This window comes from Ips typographus, unplaced genomic scaffold, assembly GCF_016097725.1.
Source record: "Ips typographus isolate SLU unplaced genomic scaffold, UJ_Ityp_2.0 IpsContig107, whole genome shotgun sequence".
In the NCBI taxonomy this organism is placed as follows: Eukaryota; Metazoa; Arthropoda; class Insecta; order Coleoptera; family Curculionidae; genus Ips; species Ips typographus.
In genome coordinates, this window is record NW_028098533.1 from 16,265 (window position 1) to 39,583 (window position 23,319).

At 33.4% G+C, this 23,319-nt stretch overlaps 1 protein-coding gene across 5 annotated transcripts in view; it reads right to left on the reverse strand.

Annotated features, from left to right (window-relative positions):
* Positions 1 to 2,751: 2,751 nt before the first annotated feature.
* The window catches only part of LOC145739360 (segmentation protein cap'n'collar-like), a 43,522-nt gene continuing 22,954 nt past the window's right edge, over positions 2,752 to 23,319 (reverse strand). For 3 of the 5 annotated variants that reach the window (XM_081994805.1, XM_081994808.1, XM_081994807.1), the window contains exons 4-9: positions 14,822 to 14,961; positions 14,580 to 14,756; positions 11,868 to 12,108; positions 11,688 to 11,815; positions 10,079 to 10,181; positions 5,408 to 6,893 (exon numbers count right to left, since the gene is read on the reverse strand). In XM_081994805.1, coding sequence (XP_081850931.1) covers positions 5,530 to 6,893; positions 10,079 to 10,181; positions 11,688 to 11,815; positions 11,868 to 12,108; positions 14,580 to 14,756; positions 14,822 to 14,961 — 2,153 coding nt within the window. In that variant the 3' untranslated portion in view covers positions 5,408 to 5,529. Of the gene's footprint in view, positions 3,695 to 3,952; positions 4,407 to 5,407; positions 6,894 to 10,078; positions 10,182 to 11,687; positions 11,816 to 11,867; positions 12,109 to 14,579; positions 14,757 to 14,821; positions 14,962 to 23,319 lie in introns of those variants that run through there. The other 2 variants (XM_081994809.1, XM_081994806.1) reach the window with 2 other exon arrangements.

The window sequence follows — 23,319 nt, forward strand, 5'->3', positions numbered from 1 at the left end:
GCCTCCTGAAGCATTTTGTTTCGCAAATCAACAAATTTAGATCTTAATAAAAAAACGTTGGTAGGTACCTACATTACACTGACAACATTCAATATTTTTATTTTCATTGCATGTAACCATTTTTTATCTTATAGGGAAAATTAAACTGATATCTGTTCTTAAATTTTAAGAATTTGCGCAATCAAAATTCAGACCCAGATAACAGAATAAAATCCTTGGGCCCTGTAAAAATAAGTACACAGCTCAATATGTGGAGCTTTATTATACATTATAGTTGTTACCTTGTTTCAATATTATGCTTCAATTGCATTTCGTGTTTTATGCATTACTTGGTCTGTACTGAACAATGTCTGGTCTCATTGAGATATTATTCCGAATTGGCTAAACCAGCGAATTCCATGGTTTTAAGCATGGTGCACTCATTAACCTTTTGGAAAAATTTCTCTGATAACCTAATATGACAAGTGTTCAAGTTTCAAAATTTGCTACTAGTATCTTGACATCTTGACCGTGCAATACAGTCTTTACTTGTCAATGTTCAATAAGTATTTAGCCCAGTTTTATTTAGTAAAGTCTTCAATTAATCCATTTACTCATACAATGAAAAATCACGATACAAAACTAAAGTGTACACTTCTTATCTTTTATAATAACAATGGCATTTTTATATACCCGGCGCCTCCACCAAATGTCACGTTTAATTTATGAGCCCTTCTGGGTTCATCAATTAAACTGACTCACGACGTTAAACGTCGCGCCGGGATCTCAGTTTTAAGGATGGAATCAAACACTGAGTTTTCTATTAAACACTTAAATCTATTAACCATTAGACATTTATAAGTGGATCGGTACAATACAGTCACACTAAAAGTTAATAACTCAACAATTGTACTTACATGAATACATAAGCTAAGGACTTAGCATTTTCTGGCGGCTGGCTTAGTCACTTTCGTGTTGGAACAGTTCTGGAGAATGGACTACTTAACTTGATCTTCTTTTCGCGAAGAGAGTCGACATCCCGACTTCTTGGTTCAGCTGGTCGCATTAATGTCGATTGGTTCACACTCATCCTATACTGCTGCAATCGGCGTGTTTTATACCCGATTGATCGGCTGACGTAGTTTGTTATTGTTCGTCGCCTGTTTTTCATATTCCTGCAAAGCAGGTGGTGGTGACTCATCACCGATATGATGCACTCGGTGCATCATGGTGCGACCTTGCCTCGTGCACTTAATATTTCGCAATCCTCAAATATTCTTATGTTTTTAAGTCAGTAAGTCCATCTTTTGAATTAATGGATTTTCCATTCGTTACAGTATGAATAAATCATAAACGTCAAATAAATGAAAACTATGAACCAAAATATTTGGTATTTCCGGTTTTGTACCTCTATCGATTAGTTTCAGGTGAGCGAATTAGGAACCACGCCACATGATGCCTGGGTGCCACACATACACCTAAATACAGTTCCGTACGGGTACCCACCCCAACTATTTAGCATGAACAGTATGTGCTGTCTGTAGAAGTTTTTTATTCGTTTTATTAACATAAGATATAATTTATATGTATAACATTTAGAAAAGTGGAAAAAAAAAAACTAAGAGAGGAAAATTAAAAAAGAAAAAATAGAAAACTACCTTTCTTGTATTGCCGATATTTTGAAATGAATTTATTGCATTATCAGGGCTCACAAGATTCTTTGGAATCAAATACTAACATATAAAGCGTAGTTATAATAAAATATGATAACTAATAGCCCAACTATTTGAATACAAAAGAACTTCTCAAAGAGCGGGAAAACAATTAAATGACAACATATTTTATACAATAAGGGTTTAAACAAGAAGTAGTTAATTTGTAAAATGTTTTTTAAAATCCTATCAAACCCTGGTAAATATTTGTATTTGGTCGCAGTTAATTTGCGCTAATTTCTTTAGTGACTAATTATAGAGATTTGTCCATGTAAAACAAGGCAAGCAAGAAGTGTCATTTTCACACATCCAAAAATTTGTAATATTTATTTATTTAGCCAAAGCTACATAATTCCATCAAGTAAAAAACCCTATTCCTATTAACAATAATTAACATATTGCTATTGGATTAGGTTTAAATTATTTACCAACCATTTTTTCCTCTCTATGAGCTGTAACCGCACCAAGAAAACATACATTTAAATCTGTTTTCAATTTTCATTATGATTGAAATTTGCTACCAAATTATCATTATACACCGAATTATTATAAGAATTTTGTCTCCTACCGTAAAGTGGTTTACTAAAAGTATTTCTGCCTTGAAAAGCTCTATGCATCCATGCATCTCTTTCCTGTATCCATCACTATCTTGATAAAATTCTCGGTTGCGTTTACTGTAATTTCTCACTTTGTTGTCTCTTTGCAATTCCCATGGCTGTATTTGAGTAGTAGTACCTCTCCCATTTCCGAGATTCTTCCTGTCGCAGCCGTCTCAGCTCTGTGTCACGCATACCCTTCCCAGCTTATTGGTCTCCTCTATGAAACCAGCACCACAACAATATCTTTCCGCTAGTCCCACTTTTGCATTGCGCACGGTGCCTCCTTGCCCTACCGGCGTACCACTGCATTCTTAAGCCTGTTTGTCATTGTAATAGTTATATTGTCACGTTTAAATTGTATAGCCCCTTTGGCCCAACAAGTTAAACGAGACGTGCGTTTATTACTTTAATAAAAGCTTTTACCGAGATCTTGTTTCAGAGGTAGAATCAAACCACTTGGTAGAAAAATATAATTTAATAACTAAATAACAGTTAAAACTAATTGACAAGATGGTTGGTTTATCAACATAGTGAATCGGAATAAAACCTTCAAACATAATTCCCAAAAGTAGCACTTTATACCTTTTACATGCACAATAATAAATATATACTTACATTTGTTACACAATGATGAGGGCAGCTTTCTGGAGGGTTTGGCCTTCGCAATTTATTATAGTTTAAGAGATTGGTTTACTATTTAATTATGAACCCGGTGCGGGTTGCAGAATTCGGGACGACTACATTTTGTGGTACGAGCCGAGTCTTCCGGCTGGGCTCTAATCGGGCATATCAATATAGTACAAACCACGAGTAGAAACTCGTTAAGCTTTAATTGTTATAGCATTATCTAAACAAATAAATCTGGCATTATAATGTCGAATTTTGTTACAGATAGTTCTACTTTGTGTGGAAAAATAGTAAAATCTAGCATGCTTTATTGCACCTAGAACTAGAGCCAGCCACATCGCTCCATTCACAAAATATTCTTAACTAATATTTACAATGCTTATGAAAAAGGCATTTTTCATCACCTGAATTATTTTTATAAAAATATATTATTCTGCATTTTTAACATAAAACTGCTACAAAAAAAAAATAAATGCCAATTTTCCATCAGCATCCAGGTTCTCTCAAACTGGATGCCCCCTGAAGAGCAAAATCATTCAATGAGAGTCAGTTTGAGAGAACCTTAAAACAAAACATCTTCAGTTTTGGAACGATCGAGATTTATAAACAAAAACAAATAATTTAGTCTTTTTGATTCTGCGACGGGGGTTCTTTACGTTCTGCTGTTGTGTTCATGGCGGCGTTTGATCGTGGTACCATTAACATCGAACCGTCAGCTGCCGTTTGGAGACTGTATTGGTATGGCGAGTACTGGTTGCCGTCGGGATTACGCAAATTCTGAAAAAAATAAAGAAATATTGTTTTTAACCAATTGAAATGTACGTGATATGATATGAATAAGAGTTTGTAAAATGTCTGGGCATGTTATCCGTGTTTGAACTGAATTTTGATAGAAACCCTCCCACCTGAATGAACCTGAACAACAGCATAACAAAAATAAATTACTGATAAGTAAAACGCACAACAATTCTTAACATAATGATAGTAATTAATAATACCCAATAAGCCTAAACAAACATTAGCAAATGCGCTTACCTGAAAAACGTGTCTGTAGAGCTGCTGGTACTTGTCTTTCATGCGTTTCAGTTCTACCATAGAGTATTTGTGTTCGTTCATGACCGACATTTTCCTGTCCCTCATTTCTTTCACTTCGTCGGCCAAACTCAAAATCTGATCAAGTTTTCGCTTTCGGCAGTTCTGTGCCGCGACCTTGTTCTTGCCCCTTCTTCTAATGTCTCTAATCAAACTGAGCTGAGCCTCGCTAAGGTCGTACTTAGACAAACGTTCATTGAACTCGTCCATGGGTAAATTAATGATGTCGTCTACGGAAATGGGAATGTTTAAGGCCCTGGCCCTCTTTTCATCTCTAGTCAAATGTTCTTCTTCGGACTTTCGCGATTTTCCCTTATCTCTAGACACCGGTCGTTGAATGGCACCCGAATTTTCAGCGGGCAAATGGTACGTGTGATTGTGTTGAATATGGTCCACTCTAGGAACATGTCCAAACTCAGAAGAACAGGAATATTTTACCTCGGGTACTTTAGCTCTCGATGTAGTATTTTCCTGATGAAAATTGCTAACGGGGTCTCTGTACTCTGTAAAACCCGAAGCGTGAAATCTTTTTCCATACATTCAGATAAGTTTGAGTAACTATAATCAAACGGGCGGTATTTGTTTTGATAATCTTGGGGGTAGTGCTCCCCAGTAGTGGTGTGACCAGAATCTGAACTGGCGTCGCACCATTCTCCATCAGAAAGCAAAGGTACTCCTTCAGAACCTGTGTTCTTTGTTCCTCTACTTCTTAAAAATCATGTGTTATTGTCGTTGTTGTTGTTGTGGTATTTGTTGTTGTGGATGTAAAATTTGAACTACATAAAATGCCAATGAATCTTTGCGTACGTGACCTCCCAAACCACAAATTTCTATACCGAAATACCTTCTGTGGAAACGGATCCTTACGTAGGTTTGTAGTTTTTGTCCCAATATTAAAGACATACTTATATAATCTATTCAGTTTCCAGTATTGACGTATTCAGTTATGCGATAAGACTATAAGGAACCAAAATTACGTCGGCGAATTTGATACTCGTTTGTGTTACACTATTAGAACATTTTTCAGTAATTGACTAAAAAATGTTTAAATATAGTACGATTTTTAGGACAAATTTACAATTCTGGTCGATAGTTTTTTAAGGATTTTTTTACTAACCTATTTAGAATACAACGGTATTGTCTCTTATTTGACGAATGGTTTCATTCATAATATTGTCAGAGTATTAATAATCAATTATTCTAAAAGTAACGTAGTGAGTACAAGCAAGTACAGTTGGTTGGCTCCATGTCTATTCTTTTAATAATAGTAAAATGAAAATCAATTTGAATTTTTAGAAAAACCAGGGGCAGGCTGATTTTGCAGTGACATATAGCACATGGTATGGTACGGTACCTGTTTTAATTAAACTATAGGGTTTTACAAAACGAGGACTTAAATATAGAAAATTATGATATATTGTTGTGTATTCTACAACATAACTTATCCTACATTAAACAACTGATGTGTAATTGTGTCGTACGTCTTTATTGATCGTTTTCTTGAAATATTCAACGGAAATTTAATGTTTTGAATTATGTATTTCAGGGATGTACACAATGCGCATGTTGGAAAGCAACAACACTGTGAGCAACTTGAGTATGAACGCAACACCAGTAGGTACCACTACCAGCATTTCCCGCCATGACATGGAACGCTTGGATACATCTAGTGACAGCGCTGAACCCATGGAACTTACAGCGCTGTCACTAGATGTATCCAAGCGTTCCATGTCATGGCGGGAAATGCTGGTAGTGGTACCTACTGGTGTTGCGTTCATACTCAAGTTGCTAACAGTGTTGTTGCTTTCCAACATGCGCATTGTGTACATCCCTGAAATACATAATTCAAGACAAAAATAAATTACTGATAAGTAAAACGCACAACAATTCTTAACATAATGATAGTAATTAATAATACCCAATAAGCCTAAACAAACATTAGCAAATGCGCTTACCTGAAAAACGTGTCTGTAGAGCTGCTGGTACTTGTCTTTCATGCGTTTCAGTTCTACCATAGAGTATTTGTGTTCGTTTATGACCGACATTTTCCTGTCCCTCATTTCTTTCACTTCGTCGGCCAAACTCAAAATCTGATCAAGTTTTCGCTTTCGGCAGTTCTGTGCCGCGACCTTGTTCTTGCCCCTTCTTCTAATGTCTCTAATCAAACTGAGCTGAGCCTCGCTAAGGTCGTACTTAGACAAACGTTCATTGAACTCGTCCATGGGTAAATTAATAATGTCGTCTACGGAAATGGGAATGTTTAAGGCCCTGGCCCTCTTTTCATCTCTAGTCAAATGTTTTTCTTCGGACTTTCGCGATTTTCCCTTATCTCTAGACCCCGGTTGTTGCATGGCACCCGAATTTTCAGCGGGCAAATGGTACGTGTGATTGTGTTGAATATGGTCCACTCTAGGAACATGTCCAAACTCAGAAGAACAGGAATATTTTACCTCGGGTACTTTAGCTCTCGATGTAGTATTTTCCTGATGAAAATTGCTAACGGGGTCTCTGTACTCTGTAAAACCCGAAGCGTGAAATCTTTTTCCATACATCAAGTGTTTTTTCTGGGCAACAGGAGGCATACGGGATGTTTCAGATAAGTTTGAGTAACTATAATCAAACGGGCGGTATTTGTTTTGATAATCTTGGGGGTAGTGCTCCCCAGTAGTGGTGTGACCAGAATCTGAACCGGCGTCGCACCATTCTCCATCAGAAAGCGAAGGTACTCTTTCAGAACCCATGGAACTTACAGCGCTGTCACTAGATGTATCCAAGCGTTCCATGTCATGGCGGGAAATGCTGGTAGTGGTATCTACTGGTGTTGCGTTCATACTCAAGTTGCTCACAGTGTTGTTGCTTTCCAACATGCGCATTGTGTACATCCCTGAAATACATAATTCAAAACATTAAATTTCCGTTGAATATTTCAAGAAAACGATCAATAAAGACGTACGACACAATTACACATCAGTTGTTTAATGTAGGATAAGTTATGTTGTAGAATACACAACAATATATCATAATTTTCTATATTTAAGTCCTCGTTTTGTAAAACCCTATAGTTTAATTAAAACAGGTACCGTACCATACCATGTGCTATATGTCACTGCAAAATCAGCCTGCCCCTGGTTTTTCTAAAAATTCAAATTGATTTTCATTTTACTATTATTAAAAGAATAGACATGGAGCCAACCAACTGTACTTGCTTGTACTCACTACGTTACTTTTAGAATAATTGATTATTAATACTCTGACAATATTATGAATGAAACCATTCGTCAAATAAGAGACAATACCGTTGTATTCTAAATAGGTTAGTAAAAAATCCTTAAAAAACTATCGACCAGAATTGTAAATTTGTCCTAAAAATCGTACTATATTTAAACATTTTTTAGTCAATTACTGAAAAATGTTCTAGTAGTGTAACACAAACGAGTATCAAATTCGCCGACGTAATTTTGGTTCTTTATAGTCTTATCGCATAACTGAATACGTCAATACTGGAAACTGAATAGATTATATAAGTATTTCTTTAATATTGGGACAAAAACTACAAACCTACGTAAGGATCCGTTTCCACAGAAGGTATTTCGGTATAGAAAAATTTGTTGTTTGGGAGGTCACGTACGCAAAGATTCATTGGCATTTTATGTAGTTCAAATTTTACATCCACAACAACAAATACCACAACAACAACAACGACAATAACACATGATTTTTAAGAAGTAAAGGAACAAAGAACAGAGGGAGAACAATTCCAATTCGTTGCTTCTATACCCTTGTGGATGCATAACTTTCACAGAAAACCGAAGAAGTATAAGCAAATACACTATTTTCTAAAATTGACGATACAACGTTCGATTTTCTACCAGTACCAAAAATTTAACAGAAAACTTGACGTAGTAGAAACAGAGAAGTGGTCGCGACTATATGCTCGTTTAACTTATCAAAGTAGAATTTCCGTTCATTTTCAAAAGTTGCCAAGAAGATTTACGTAGATAAAAAACCGGTGCTATGATAAAGTTAAATTAAAATATCTGTTATCAAAAATAAGATAAGTGTCACAAGCGAGCGACGTTGCCGAGGTGACTTTCTGAAAACCGCAATAACTGAGAAAAAATTCGTTACTGATCGTCAGCAACACGAACTAACAACTAATTTGAATGTTAACACTGATAGGCACCAGTACTGGATAATGGTTTATCTCACACGAACATATATATTTTTCTTAATTTCAATGACTAAGCTATTTTCAGTAGCTCAGATAAGTTTCGTGCGTTTTAGTAAACAAGACGTTTCGGAAATAAAAAATAACCGTCTGTATAAGTAGTTACAATTGATCCAAACCTTACAATTGCTTCATTTAATATAGGTACCTAATCAGACTAAATTTTCCATGTTTAAGTACTTAAGAAAACGTTGGACTTAATAACTGATAACACTCATCGTATGAGATACTATAATAATAATATTGATAAAAATGACTGTCAGTTTTTGACTTTACATATTGATTTATGACAAAAATTGGTAACAAATTTGCAATAAAAGAAGTAATAAATTTAGTTAGAATATTTTTAAATAGTTTGAGTATAAATAGAATAAAAAAGAAAAAACATTTGGGTCTTTATCTTGCTTATCAGTAGTATTGTTACTTGGTATGAAATGCGTAACGTAAATTCTACAAATTTATAAAACTTTTTTAAGCAGATATGAACTGCAGTTTATATTACTACACTGAATATTCTCATTGCATTCCTAGAACTTATAATGGGATACATCAGTGCCACAGAATATTTTGCGTTTTGATCAAAACGTATCTGACCCGTTGTCCTTATTTCTTGATACTCTCTGTTATCAATTTTCGAGAATTGATCCGTTACATTGTAACAACTCGGTTACTCTAAGTGATGTTAACTGTTTTATTGCTGTAGATAAACAGAATTATACCAAATTATATGGGAACAAGTCGTCGTTTTCAGAATAAAACTATGGCGTACTTACAGTAGTAAAACATATGGGTAAAACATATCTACAACCGAATAGACTAAACATAGAGTAACAGGAACCAGCACCAGCACTGATCACGTAACACATTTTTTTTAAATTGCCAGACACTTTTTTAGTATCCCTCATTTTTCCCAATGCCAGCAACGCAGATAACCAGCTAGCGACGAGGTTTTCATTAACTATATGCACAGGAAGCTGTGTCCACCCTAATTATTAACTGCTATTATATTTGCAGACAAATACTAATCAATTGAGCAAACGGCGAATATAATTTAAGGACGATTCAAAATTTTCGCATATAGACACCACCTGTTAGAAAAACGAACACAATGCACTAAATTGTTTGACTGGATCAAACCAAAATAGACTCGGCCGTTTTATTTTTATCTACATTCAACAATGACTTGGCTATTTCAAGACTATTATTTAGGCTCTGCTGACAAAACATACGTTAAATAGCGACCTAATTTCGAGTTTTTACAGGATACATCGTCCTACGATCAATTCCAGTTAAGGCCGATTAAACTAGGGATAAAAGTGACCAAACTTTTTTATAAAATTTTTTCAAATTGCCGAATATTTGGGAAGCGAGCGATATTATGTGCCAGAAATTCAGGGTCATATCTGTATTCTCGGGTTTAAAAAACTTAAGTAACGCGGTTCTGAGAAGTTAACTAACTCAAAGATTTAATACAATTGAAGCACTAATTAAAATTGAAAAAAGCTAGACTAAAAATAAAAGTGGGAAAAAACCGTTCACCATATTATCGGGGTTTATTTGTACTTTTCAAGCCCTTTTCACTGATACTGTTCGAAAGGAATAGACGATAATCTCAACTAAAGACGTATCGTAGATGGCAAGTGTTGTGACTCGCTAAACAACAGTTTTGACATTTGACAGATCAAATTTTGGTTTCCAGTTGTGACAGTTAAACTTCACGTCATTGTGTTTCACACTTTCTCGTCTCTCAGTTTGTCTTTGTTATAAAACTTATAAGTACATTTAAAAAAATATATATGTACCTACTATTTTAAGTATTTGGAAAAAATAGCTAGACTTACCTTCATTCATGGCCATGTCCATCAGCTGCAAATCTTCGTCATTAAGCAAATTAGATAAGAAACCATCAGTCTGGTTGTTAGCAAATTCCGATCCTGAGTTATTCTTAAACCACATTAAAATAACTTATTTACATAATTGGTAAGTGAAAGACAAATTGTAAAAGATATAATTCAGGTGTTTTTGATTACGGCAAAAAGGTCCATTTCACAAAAATACTTCTACATATTTGTTTGATAGAGTTCAGCGTGAATAATCACGAAGAAAGCTATATATTTCATCGTCTTCACAAGAGGGTCTAGGGGTTTGAGTAAAATAATGGAATTAATTAAAACAAGCACTTTTGTATATTAATCCTTATCTATCAGTTTCTCAATTATACTTTATTTTGTTATTTTTTTTTATTTGCGATTTTGTGATCCAGTTATTTGTACACGTAACAAATCAGAAGTAAAGGTTAATTGGAATTTAACTAGTGCAGAGTTTTGACTTCCTTAACATATCCGATAAAATGGAAATTACAATAATATGCTGTCTGCCTTTGTGACAAATTTGTTTGACTTTAAATAATTTTACTGAAATATATACAGGGTAATTCAAATTCGACCCTCACCATTGGGATTACGAGAGATACGAGAAAGTTTAAATTGGGGCAAAGTTGCGCAATTTAAAGCCAAAATTAAACCAAATGCAGTTTTAAAAATTTCGATTATCCTAGTACTTTCGAAGATATCCGAAAAAAAACTGAAAATTTATATTTTTTGTTTTTATTTATTTCTAACCTTATTTGAAGAAATATCCCAAAACTAAAAGCATTTTTTTATTGCCACTTTTTCCCAATGATTCAAATTTGCCACACGACGTTTCGTTTGGATTTTTAGCCCAAAAAATAGTACGTTTTATTCTGATTTTAGTGATGTAGAGTAAATAAGCACATATGAAGAAGTACACTTAAGTACATCTGGGTTCAGCTGTCCCCCCTTGTAGAATGACAGCCAGCAGACTAGTGATCTAGTTAAGCCTCTGAAGATGGGTGTCTGAATACACCCGAAACATGTTAGGCAGATAACAACTTAATTAATAAATATTTTATGGAGATCGACTCCGAGTTTTGTTTTTTCTCACACTCACTACTCCACTGTGGGCATATGGACTAATACTTTTCGATACATATGAAGAGTTTAGTAATATCGCTGAAATTAATAATATCGCTGACGACCTAAAATAACCACCGTGTTGGGAAAAAATGGGGAAGGTATCAGCCACATCATTAAAAAGGCTAAACTATGCTTACAATATGAAGGTGGACACTTTGAACAATTATTGTAAAAAGGTTTTTTCACAGTGTTAAATAAAATTATTATTTCGGAATTATTGTAGTTTCCGGCACAATAACACTATTAAATTTTAAAAAATCATATCTTGGCAAGGAAGCATTTGGGGACCCTTTTTATAAGACATTTTCGACTCAAATTCACCTAAAGAACATGTAGTGAAACCTTGTCCCTTACCTCGCGGGACACCCTGTATATACATATCCTAACTTTGGAGTGATAATGTCGATTTCAATTCATAAACATACAAATCTTAAATTAAAAATAAATAAATTACCTGATAATACATCATGTCATTGGAAGGTGGCTCTAATTTGTAATGCGGAGCCGTGCTTGATTCGCCCATTGGTTCACTGCTGTTCGTAAGATTCATCGATGTGGCTACGGCATTTCCAATAGTTCCACCTAAATTCAACTTCAATAAATCCTTATAAAATTAAAGTAAATAAGAACTAACCTAAATTTCCATAAGGCATCGTACTATTTAAATCTCCCATAGGTGTAGGCAACGTAGCGTTATGCAATAGGACGCCCCTGGTATCGTAAGCAGAGGGGTGAGCATGAGGGTGGGGATAGTTGGGGAGGGCGTGGTGAGCCCCGAAGGGGTGGATCTCGCCGGGGTTGGGGAGGCTCAATAAATTTGCCAGGTCTTGCCAGCGCTGCTCCATGCTTACAGTGCGCACGAGAGGCATGCGGCTCTGAAAATAGCAATCGTTACTTTTTGCTCCGAAACTTGATCGAGGAATTAAACACAATTTTAGACTGACTTTCGATTAAGGGGATTTATAGCTAAATGGCTAAGATATAGAAAATTAGTTTTTTTAAACATCTGAAAATGAAATTTTTTAGTATTTTGTTTCTTAGATTCTTCCATAACGATAACGGATCGCTGCAATGAAAATTGCAAAAATAAACAGAAAAAATTCTTTAAACATATTATGTCGGAGCTTTAAATTCACGAGATTCGAGATGTTGCAAGTTGTGATAAACATTTTTATATTAATTCAACAAAATTGACGTCTAATCAAACTAAAGGTTGACAAATAAACAAAACTAGCCATAGCCAACAAATCTCTCAAGTTTATTTTGAGTTGCGTTTGAGAACACTTTTTTTCTGTAATATCTACTGAAAGTGTCAGACTGGCATTATACAAAGTGGCGTAAAACTTATTTGAAAAAATTGCCATGATATACCGATAAATCCGCACACCGATCAAAAGATTTTTTAAATAGTAATTAATTTTGTTAAAATCGATTTTTTTACCTATATAAGTTATATAAAATACCGACCGGATGTCAATCATCTTGATTTTTGTTCAGTAATACCCCAAACTCAAGTGCACTCTACCACTTGGACAGTTAAAAAGATAAGAGCGACTGCCAGCAGGGTTCACCCAGCTTCCCACAAAGTGCTTTGTATCCCTTAAAATCAATATTATTGTGATATTATAGTACCAATACTACAATGTGAATCGTTAGTTAGAGGTACCCTACACGAAGCTAGTGAAGAATTATTACACTGTAGGTATTACAAACCCATTACAGTAAAGTTTATCGATAAATTTGACATTTCGTATGAGAACTATTAACACCTAATAAATTAAATGTCACGATGGTTTTGTTAAAATGCACCTCAAAACTCAACATCAAACATAGAAAAACGATTATTTTCTAATTTAATTCTTGTGACGAGGGTTCCATCTTATACGACATCCGTCTGATCTGTTTAAAGACTAAGTATGACCTCGATTATACTTTTTCATTATTCATAATATATTCTAACGATATGTACTAAAGTTTAGATTTGTGAGAATGTTAACTTTCAATTAACTTGGTCAACAAAATTAGGAAAATATTGTAAATGTAAATGTGTGTGATTCAAATTTCAAAATTTTTAAGTTTAATTTATACCCTATTATAATAGTAACAAGAAGGAAATTGTCTTCTTTCTACTTTTGAACGACGATTAACGGGATTAACATAGCATTGAATCCCTTGTTGTTTTAACAAATTAACCCTATGTGGTTAGGAGTTCTTTTGTGAACCTTTACCATTTTACACCTGCACTGACAGTTAGGACAGGTACCTAACAATGCGACTTTCATAAAAGATGAATATACTGATGATGGCGCTTTAAAACCATCGCCGAATGATAATTTGACAAGAGGAACCCACAAGTAACAAAAGGAGACACTACCTCAGACTCCGCAGTTCATTTGTCATAATAAAAATACGCTTTGAAATTTTTACTATGCGTTTCTAAAGCGCTTTGTGGTAGCGGTTATTTTCAAGATATGATTTATTAAATGAGTTAGTTTCTTACAGATTTACTGGTGTAGACGAATAATTACAGCCACGTACCTATTTAAAACTTTTAAAATTATCTCTAGATACGGTGGTCTGATCGTCGAACTTACAGCAGGTTTTATCTCATGTACAAACTTAAAATAGGTTGATTTTTAACTTATAAAAATACCAAGATGTTCTTATATAGTGGTTTTATCTATTCAATAACATGACGAAGGATAAAAATAATATTTTAACTGAAAATGAATTGTATCTATAACCAGAGTAAATAAGTTTGTATAATGTTTCTTTAAAGTTTAAATAGGGCTGTTCCCCCTTCTATATTCCCCAGTTCTTTAAAAGTAAATAATTAAATATTTGCAACTAAAATTCAACAAATTAAATCAACATTTGTTTTTATCATTTGGTTGAATATGTGTTTGTTAACTACGTAGTACAAAATGGGTTTTTAAACATACTTCTTTTATCTAAACTTTCATTTACTTTCAGTCATAGAATACTTCATTAAAATGTAAATATGATATATGTGAATATGCGAATATTAACGTATTTTTCACTCTCTGTTTTCCACATAATATTACAGTTCCGAAGGCATGTCTTTAAAATAATTGAAGATTTTATAATAGAAATATCTGAGAGATACAATGAATGTTCGAATTGATCCTGAACGATTAATGAATTTATTAAGGGTTCGGTAGATTTTTTAAATTACATTCCAATTCAAAAAAACTGGAGATAATGGTAGTTTTCCTTACTTAATTTATTTGGTAAGTAGTCATGGTTGAGTGTTTATCTTATTTCATGCGTCGGTGCTTTTGACTGAGCGATGATTCAAAAAGCAGCAATTTTTTTTATTTCTTACCTGAAAAAAAGTCCTATGATGAGGGTGGTGAAACTGGGGTGTTTGAATCATGTCTGCAAACAAATCAAACTCGTCCCCTAAATCGCTGCCAGTAGCATTTGCTTCTGAAGCTTCTCCTGGTTTCTTGTTGCTTTCTTCTAGAGCCTCAAGATTTGCTAACAGCCCAGAGGAATTTTTCTATAATCATGCAAGTATGCGTTTTTCAAACCGGCCAGTTTTAACCAGGAATGGTAAAACAATACCTGTTGCGAATTATCATCGTCAAGTTCTACTAAACTTAGAGCTTCATCTAGAAAGAATTCGGACAGGGGTAAGGCAAGGTCTCCTAAGTCGCATGAAGAATTAGCCTCGGCCCCAAGTTCTCCTTTTATCACATACTCTCCTGTAAATTGAGAAAGTAACGACAATTAGTGTTACAATTCAGTGGCGGTAATTATATATCGATTTTAATTTATACAATACTTAAACTTTCAACATGACCGAATTAGTAGAATGGTAATGTTACCGATTTCCATTGTATATGTGGGTTTTGAATGGTTTTTACTATTTTCAGATTTATCAAAATAGATATTAAGCAAAAAATAACACAGAAAAGAAAACAATAGTCTAAACTATGCCTTTTACCGCAATATTACAATATTACAGAAAGAAAACTCCTTTTTCTTTAAAAATGTTCAGTTACATGCTTGTTTACGAATGCCAGTGGATGTATTACTATTAATTAATCATAATTAATAACAGTCCGTATTTTTTTAATAACGAATAATTTTAAAACAAATTTGTAACTAGTAGAAAAAGTAGGAAGCCTTAACATTTCACTTTATTAAGGATGGGTGCCCCGAGGAATTGGAGCAGTCTTACTCTTTAGATGGTTAAATAAAAACAAGATCTTCGTTATTTAGTCGACTTCATCAACTTTCTATTGAACGCCGTTTAAATTAATTTTCTAAATTTTCATTCAAAATGGCTGTTTATTAATAACAACTGCAAAAGGCGAAATGCAATTATATGTTTTTTCCGGAACGACCAGGATATACGCAGATATAAAAGCCGATAAAGTTATTGACAGCTTATAAGATCTATTAACTATTCAAATTAGTACCCGGTCTCGGTATAAAGGTAATTATTTTTACAATCAGAAACTTGATTGCGTGATTTGATACTTGATTGACTTTCTATGCATGCTCTAAGTCGGATTTGAATTTGCGAATGGTTATTCTTGGATAATTACGATTTTATTTAAACAAAGATGATACTACGTTTATTGACTCTTCTTTCTTTTAAAAGAAAATAACACTCAACATTGGTTATTCCGTATCAAAACATAATTGCAACTTTACGAATATCGATATTTTCCATGAATATGGCAACAAACCGATGTTCCACCACAATCAAAACATTAGATTGGTTATCAAATTTATTTTATAGTTTTAAATGCAGTATTTGGTGGCCCTTTCATATTGTATCACTCAAATACCGCACAAAATCAAATATTTAAGTAAATTACCTTGATAATGTTATCCAATTTATTATTATAAACGTTTTCCCAAAATTCTCACAAAAACTAACTAAAAAACCGGCACTCACAAGCAATTTGGAACATTTTCATTGGATGGGATGACCAAACAAAGGCCAAGAAAAAACAAGTGGTCGAAAGCTTGATATAATGATCGCCCGACGGAGGAATAAGCGTGACTAAAAAGCCTACCAGCATGGTATCTTTCCCCCCTCCCCTTACGAAGGTATTAACTTTACTTCCATCTCATTGGTCCGACCCAATAAAATGTAACATATTTATGGGCCTTTAGTTCTCCACCCCAGTCTATGGTCTAATTTTACGTAATTACCATGGCCGAGGAATATCGGATATTCCTTATTTTTTGTGAGGTTCTAATAAACTTCTAATAAAATTTACAAGAAAACCTGTTTATTTAAAATAAGTAACTAATTAAAAGAGACTAAAACGATATCTAACAGTGTTTTTTATTTATATTTGGCGGATGATAGACCGATTTTCCGTTTTGCAGCTATTTTCGAAACTACAAATTGTTTTTAAAAACACATCAGTGCTCCATAACTAGGCATTTTTTAATAAAATTAATTAAATGACATTTCTAAAGATTTTATGTGTCAAGCTTTTACTCTAATTAAGACAATCGACAGACATATTTGACACATTATCAGTATTGGCTTGAATGTCGAACGTAGCATAATTTTGTTCTTCTGAGGATTTCATACTTTTAATTGGCCGGTTTATAACTTTTATTGTATAATAAATTTGGTATGATGTACATGGAAACAAAAATAAAAAAAAATCTAACATGGTCTTTAAAAAGTTAAACCCATTTATTTTATAAATGTATTTGCGTTAAATAGATTCAAGTCAAATATGATAATCGTTTTACACACCCCAAATTTGTATCTTAAGCTGTCGATAAAAACGATTTTACCACCCAAGTGAGTTTACTAGGTTAGAGGTAATCCTACTCCCTGTAAGAACAGTTCCTATTACTTTTTTAATTTTTGAAAATAAGCCAATTTAATGTGAATAACTAATTAAATGTAGTTAAAACTATGGTCAGTGAATCTCGCATTAACACAGTAATTAAAACCAACCCAGTGTGGTTATTTTGGTATATAGTTTAAGCAAAAATATAAGTTTAGGAGAGAGACTTTTATATTTCTTTTATCACTCTGAAGTAGGTACTTATTTTGGCTGACTTTAGCAAAATAATCCATTAAATTGGTGAAATTAAGTCTAGGATGCATTTAAAAAGATTAACTTTGTTGTCCTGCATAGCATAGACCACCAAATGACTCCAAAGGTGACTAACTAGTGAATAACCCAAATCGCATTAATGTGATAGTCATTATTGGTAAAAACTATTTTTGTAAAAAGTTATTCGCATTAAATTGGCTATAGACTAAAATGATAAACACAAAATGTTTCGGGATTTATTTATCATCTTGTAACTAAAACAACTCAACATGGAACAAAAGTACTACAGTATACATAATTGAATTCATTATGGTTATTGCATTTTTAGAATAAAGAAAAAAAAATTAGACATATTTGATATCAGACCATATGCAATTTTGCAGTGTTTTTTGAATTACTTAAAATTTTTATCGTAGGTAAGTCAAAGATATGTCCAAATTGACAATTAATGTTAATTATTTATTATTAGTTTTTCAGATTTAATTTATTGAGTTCACACTGCGGTATAAAACCTGCTTAGTACAATTGTAGTAAACATAACCAAATAATAGAAAAACTAGAGCAATAAATGATAAACATAGATTAGTTAACAAAATAAAAAGCTATTTGAATAGCGACTGAGTATGCGACGGGTAATGTTAATACAATTACTTCTCTCAAAAATGACTAGACAATTTTTATGCTGACCAAGGATGACAAGTTAACGAAATTCCAATTTTATTTTGGCACTAGGTATGCATATAACAGTTTGGATTAACAGGTGTAATGTAAATAATCTATTATTATTGTGTTCTTCATATTATCAGTATGGAAGTCACCAAATACTGATAAACCCAACCTATAGCGTAATAGGATTATAATAATTTATATACATCATTTCTCATTAGAAAGGGCCTTTACTTGCCTTTTCAAGCAATTAAGTTTTTATACGGAATTGACTGCCAACTGACCTACGATTGTTGGGTTAGATTATATTTCTGACGTCTTGTCTAATCGTCATTTACGATTAAAATCAATTTAAACTAGGAAATGCAAGTGAGAAATTGCGTAATGTTATCTCGATTTCACAAACAGCTTAGAAATGGCAGGTGTAATTGAAAACCAACTGTCAGACCCAGTTGTTGCGAAATAGTTTCGTGGATAAAAAACTGAGAAGGTCAAAAAGTAATTTATTGCCGAAATCGTTATAATAACCACATCTGTAACAATTTCATCTGGCGTTGAAAAGTAAACAATTTAAGTTCAAAACAGAACTACCAAAATGAAGGCATCACAAATCAACGAAAGTAAAAGTTATTACTTTTTAGGCTATTATTAGATATTATATTTACCTTTCCTTACAATGGTCGGGAATACAAAAGAATTACCAGCGCTACGTATATAATATAATTACATACTTATACATTCCTATACAGGTATATATTTTTACTAATATTTACTCTATCACTATGTTTCAGCATTTTACTTTAACTTAACATTTTTTACGTCCTAAGGGCTGATATTTAAAACTAAACAATGTAATCTTAATTAATCCAAGTAGCATTATCGAATCGCCGTTACTTTTTATTAAACTCCACCTCTGTTTTTATTTAGACATATGAATTATTATTGAAAAAGTTAATTATGCGCAATTAAGGCGGGATGATTAAACTGAATTTCTTGGTTCGGAAAGATATATTTCGTTCGGCCTGAAAGCCACTTACGCGTAGAAGGAATGCACCATCAAAGAAACCGCCAATGTTCCCTCCCCCATTCTGTTCCCTCTCCCTGTCTCTCTCTCGCAATACGGTTCTGCCGCTCCAACAAACCGCTAATGATTTTGATTTAAAAATTACATCTGCCAATGGTTTTCTGTGCCTTCCAGTGTCGTGCAAGCCCTCTTTTTTTGTTATAACAAAATCAGTTTTTTTATTTTCAGTAAATTACGCTTACCTAATTTTGTAAAAAAAAGAAAAAAAACAGGTCTGAATGCAAATAACATTTTTGTTAGTACTTTTAAATATAGCTCTATGAAACAAACAAAAAAACCGGAAAGGATCTCGTTTTATATTTGAATTCATCACTCACTTTTTCAATTGCATTTAGATCGTCGTCAGGACAATAAAATACAATGTTATTATTGCTTGAGTTAATTAATGAAAGATAAAGCAAAACAATACATATAATAATTGCTAAATGTTATAAAATGTTTGTTATTTTTGTATTTTTTTTTACGAAATATCGCCTAATAAATCTACTGAAAGAAGGAAAACCATGTGAAGTACTAGTATAGCATCTTATTTTGTGTAATAAATGTTCATATACTTGAATTAGACTCTTCTGAAGGTATTCCCAATGCCACGAATAATTGGAAATACCTATGTTAAAAACAATGTCGGCAAATCCAATCAATATCGATACAAAATTTTCTTTAGTTTCTACGCTATGTACGAGTGTCGATGTTTTTTCCTAAACAAGGTATGACAAAACATTATAAACCATAAAAAGACAATTTACCACTGTTCTTGTTTGCCCTTGAAAAACCATTGCTAATGCGAAACGAGAGAAAGGATTTTTTCGACAAAATTCGCTATGGATCCCTCAAGTTACGAAATAAAACACAGGAAATTAAGAAGGACTTTAAACGAGTAATAAACAAAATTGATTTTGAAGAGATTGCAAGATTTGTTCCTTTTCAGCCTTTTATTCTTCGCTTTAATCTATACGATCTCAAGTTAAAACGTGTAAGTAAAATCCTTTCCAGCCCATCGCTATCCCTTTAAGCCATTGAAATTTAATTTTTGCGCTACTTCTGTTATGTTTCAAAAGATTATTATCTAAAATGTTATTAGACAGTCTCAAGTGCCTTTTGAGCTCTCTTAAATGTGGACTGCTGTCATCAACGTCATCCACTGTTTATTTACCTTCTTGACCGACCATAGAAAATGTAATTTTTGACACTTTACCCACTACAATAGAGTGATGGGCCCTTTCGTATTTCGATTCATGTCGGAACAAGTGCTACTTGTCCTTTTTTTTTTCGAGGAATTCCTATCGACTCTCCAATATAATCAAATAGTTAGGCCTTTGATTCAAATCTTTTTTTTATCAAATAGTTAAGGCAATAATAATTGTGTGAAGCCAAAACTGCTATACAGTATTGTCGGGGCACTTAATTAGGTTTGTTGAAAATGTGCAGGACTAGAATCTGACTGCTTAGAAATACTATAGTAGATTCTACCTAGATGTGGATAATAGTGAGGAATAAACCTAAGGGATCCCAAAAGGCAGAAATTATTTCATTTTTCAAGATCAAAACTAATTTGACCGAGTCATGCAGCAAGGTCTCTTGGGCATACCTTTATATCTATTATGCCTAACCCTAGATCATTAATCATAAATTTGGATACAATATGAGTTTTTAGACGTTTTGAATGTGCAGCAAACCAAAATTATTAATATATTATAGATATGGTCTACTGCCGAGGCTAATGATGCCATCGAAACAAAAAGCACGTTAAATTTTAAGGATTACCAGAATACCTACCTTAAAATCCAAAAAAGATTGATTTCGTCTATAATACGGTAATGTAAAAATCCAGAAACGGATCACACACAAAATGTTGTCAGGCACAAACTCAGAGTTTATTAGTCCACGTGACATATTCACTTTCAGTCATGAAAAGTAAATAAATAAATAAATAAGAGAAAAACGAAACTAACAATAAACCGGTACTTTTCAAGTATGCTGTATGTATCCTTCAGATCAAAGAACGTTCACTATACAGACTGTGCCGAGTTAAAAGCTGGTAAAGCCAATCAGAACAGAGGCAACAGAGCGTACTCGAACAACTAATATGGCCGCCATTTCAGACAATGGGGGCCAGGGAAAGGGAATTGCAGAGGGGCTGACACAAGGGGGGATCGAAGCACATTTAACCCCCAACTATTATAGCGACTTTAACATTAATCTTTCGACTTGATCCAAGGAATTTGCCGCTGCCTTTTCCATTAAACGTTGTTCCTTCTTTTTTTTATCTATATGAATTTATTATTTTTACTTTTATCGTTTATTATAAAAATATTATGTTACCAAGATACCAAGCCCCGTTGAAAATAGCTTTTATTGCCAAGAAAGTACTAATAATAAAAGCTGTTGTAAGTAATTGAATTATAAAAGGGTGCAACTTAAATTAAGTCTGTGTATATTCAACCACTCTGTACATATACCAGAGTTAAAAAAATTCTATAGCAAACACTTTAAAATGTACTATTTATTTCCACCCTCTGAAAATTGATAATAACTCGTTTCATTATATATTTCACAATTTTAATAAGGACAAAATAAGGAAAAAAATAGTCTCCATTAAAAAGCGAAGCCGTAAGGTGCGTTGAAAGTTTTAAATTAAGTAATTTAAAGGCAGGTGTCGGTATAAATGAAACAGCCAAAAAAAGTACTGGGCCTTCAATATAACTTTTTATTCAGCCCAGTATACGCCATGACTTAACAGTTTTACTTATACGAATGTTTCTCAGAATACCTACCCCGTGTCAGGCTTGATTCCACGGCAAAGAACGTTCATTTTTGAAAAGGTTTTATACCTTCAAAATTACCATGATGAAATAATTAAATTAAATTAAATTTTTGTAAAAACAAAAAGGAGCTGAATAAGCTGGAAATTACGTTCGTTTTACATAAACATATAGATCGAATAATGCCTAATACAGGGTGGTCCAAATTGATTGTAGGATGCTGTATCTGAAAAACTATGCAAAATGAAAACAAATGAGCAGATAAACTTTTCTTAGGAAAAAGTATGGGCTATTACATGTGCTACATCAGAATGCTCTAAAGTTACAGCTTAAAGAAAGTTGAAGCTGTCAAACTTTTTAAACGCCATCTGTCCAGATTATTTTTATAAATTAAAAAAAATCTCAAATGACCATTTTAAAATGGTGATGAACACACATGCCAAATTTTATTTGGCATGAGTAAAAGTTTAAAATGAGTAACTTTTTTTCGATTAGGAATTATATGACACTTTAGATTTTTTTTTTGTACATTCCACCCCTGAATTTGAACCACCATTTATATCAATACTGGAAGCAAATGGAGAATAATTTCTTAAAATGTTATCAACTAAAATAAGTCTATGCCATATATCAAAAAAGTATCACAACCCTAATGAATAAAATGCGGATTTTGATTTAAACATATTTCGAGCCCTACCGTGGAATACCTTTATTATTTTAAGAGAAGTTAGTACTCGCAATTAGTAATGTTTTAATGCGACATTTTATTGTACACCAAATTTTGCCTCTGTGCCCTAATTTAACCTACCTCTTGCATCTCTTGAAATAATCGAGAAACCCAGAGTTCGGGATAGAAAAATGAACACCCCGTATAAAATACAACTTTTGCAAGTGCTCTGACACATAAAGATATGATGTTTTTTCGACCTTAGCTAATCAGAAGCTTGTACTTAAATCTAAATATTTTTATTTATGGACCACTCTGCCCAGTAAAAATAGAATATTTATAGTAACAGCATAACAATTGTTGGTATTATGTTATTCAATTAGATTAAAGGCAAGGGTGGCTGAGCCCGTTTCTGTAGGGTTAGGGTATTTCACAGTAGCAATGGCGTTTATGACTAATGGTCTTCCTTGACATCCGATGAGATCAGCAAAATTTTTCTATTATTCCCCGTCTGTATTAATGATTGTATTTATTTTTGACGACTATTTTTTAGATCCCTCGGGAATAGAGACGTATCCTTGTATGAACTGTCCCCAGGTACGAAACCAAACTTTTTGTATGGTCACAACTCCTAACCTAGACCGTTATTATATGATGCTGTACAAAATGGACAAATTGCCTCTCAACCAACGCAAAAACAACCACAATTAATGTGAAGTAGTAGTCCATTTTTCTCAAAGTGGAGGTGTAAGTGTAAAAGTGATGGGAAAGAACACACAGCCTTCTCCACAAAAAATTTATTCAAGCCCCCCAAAAATGTTAGAGGGGCCGCTCGACATATG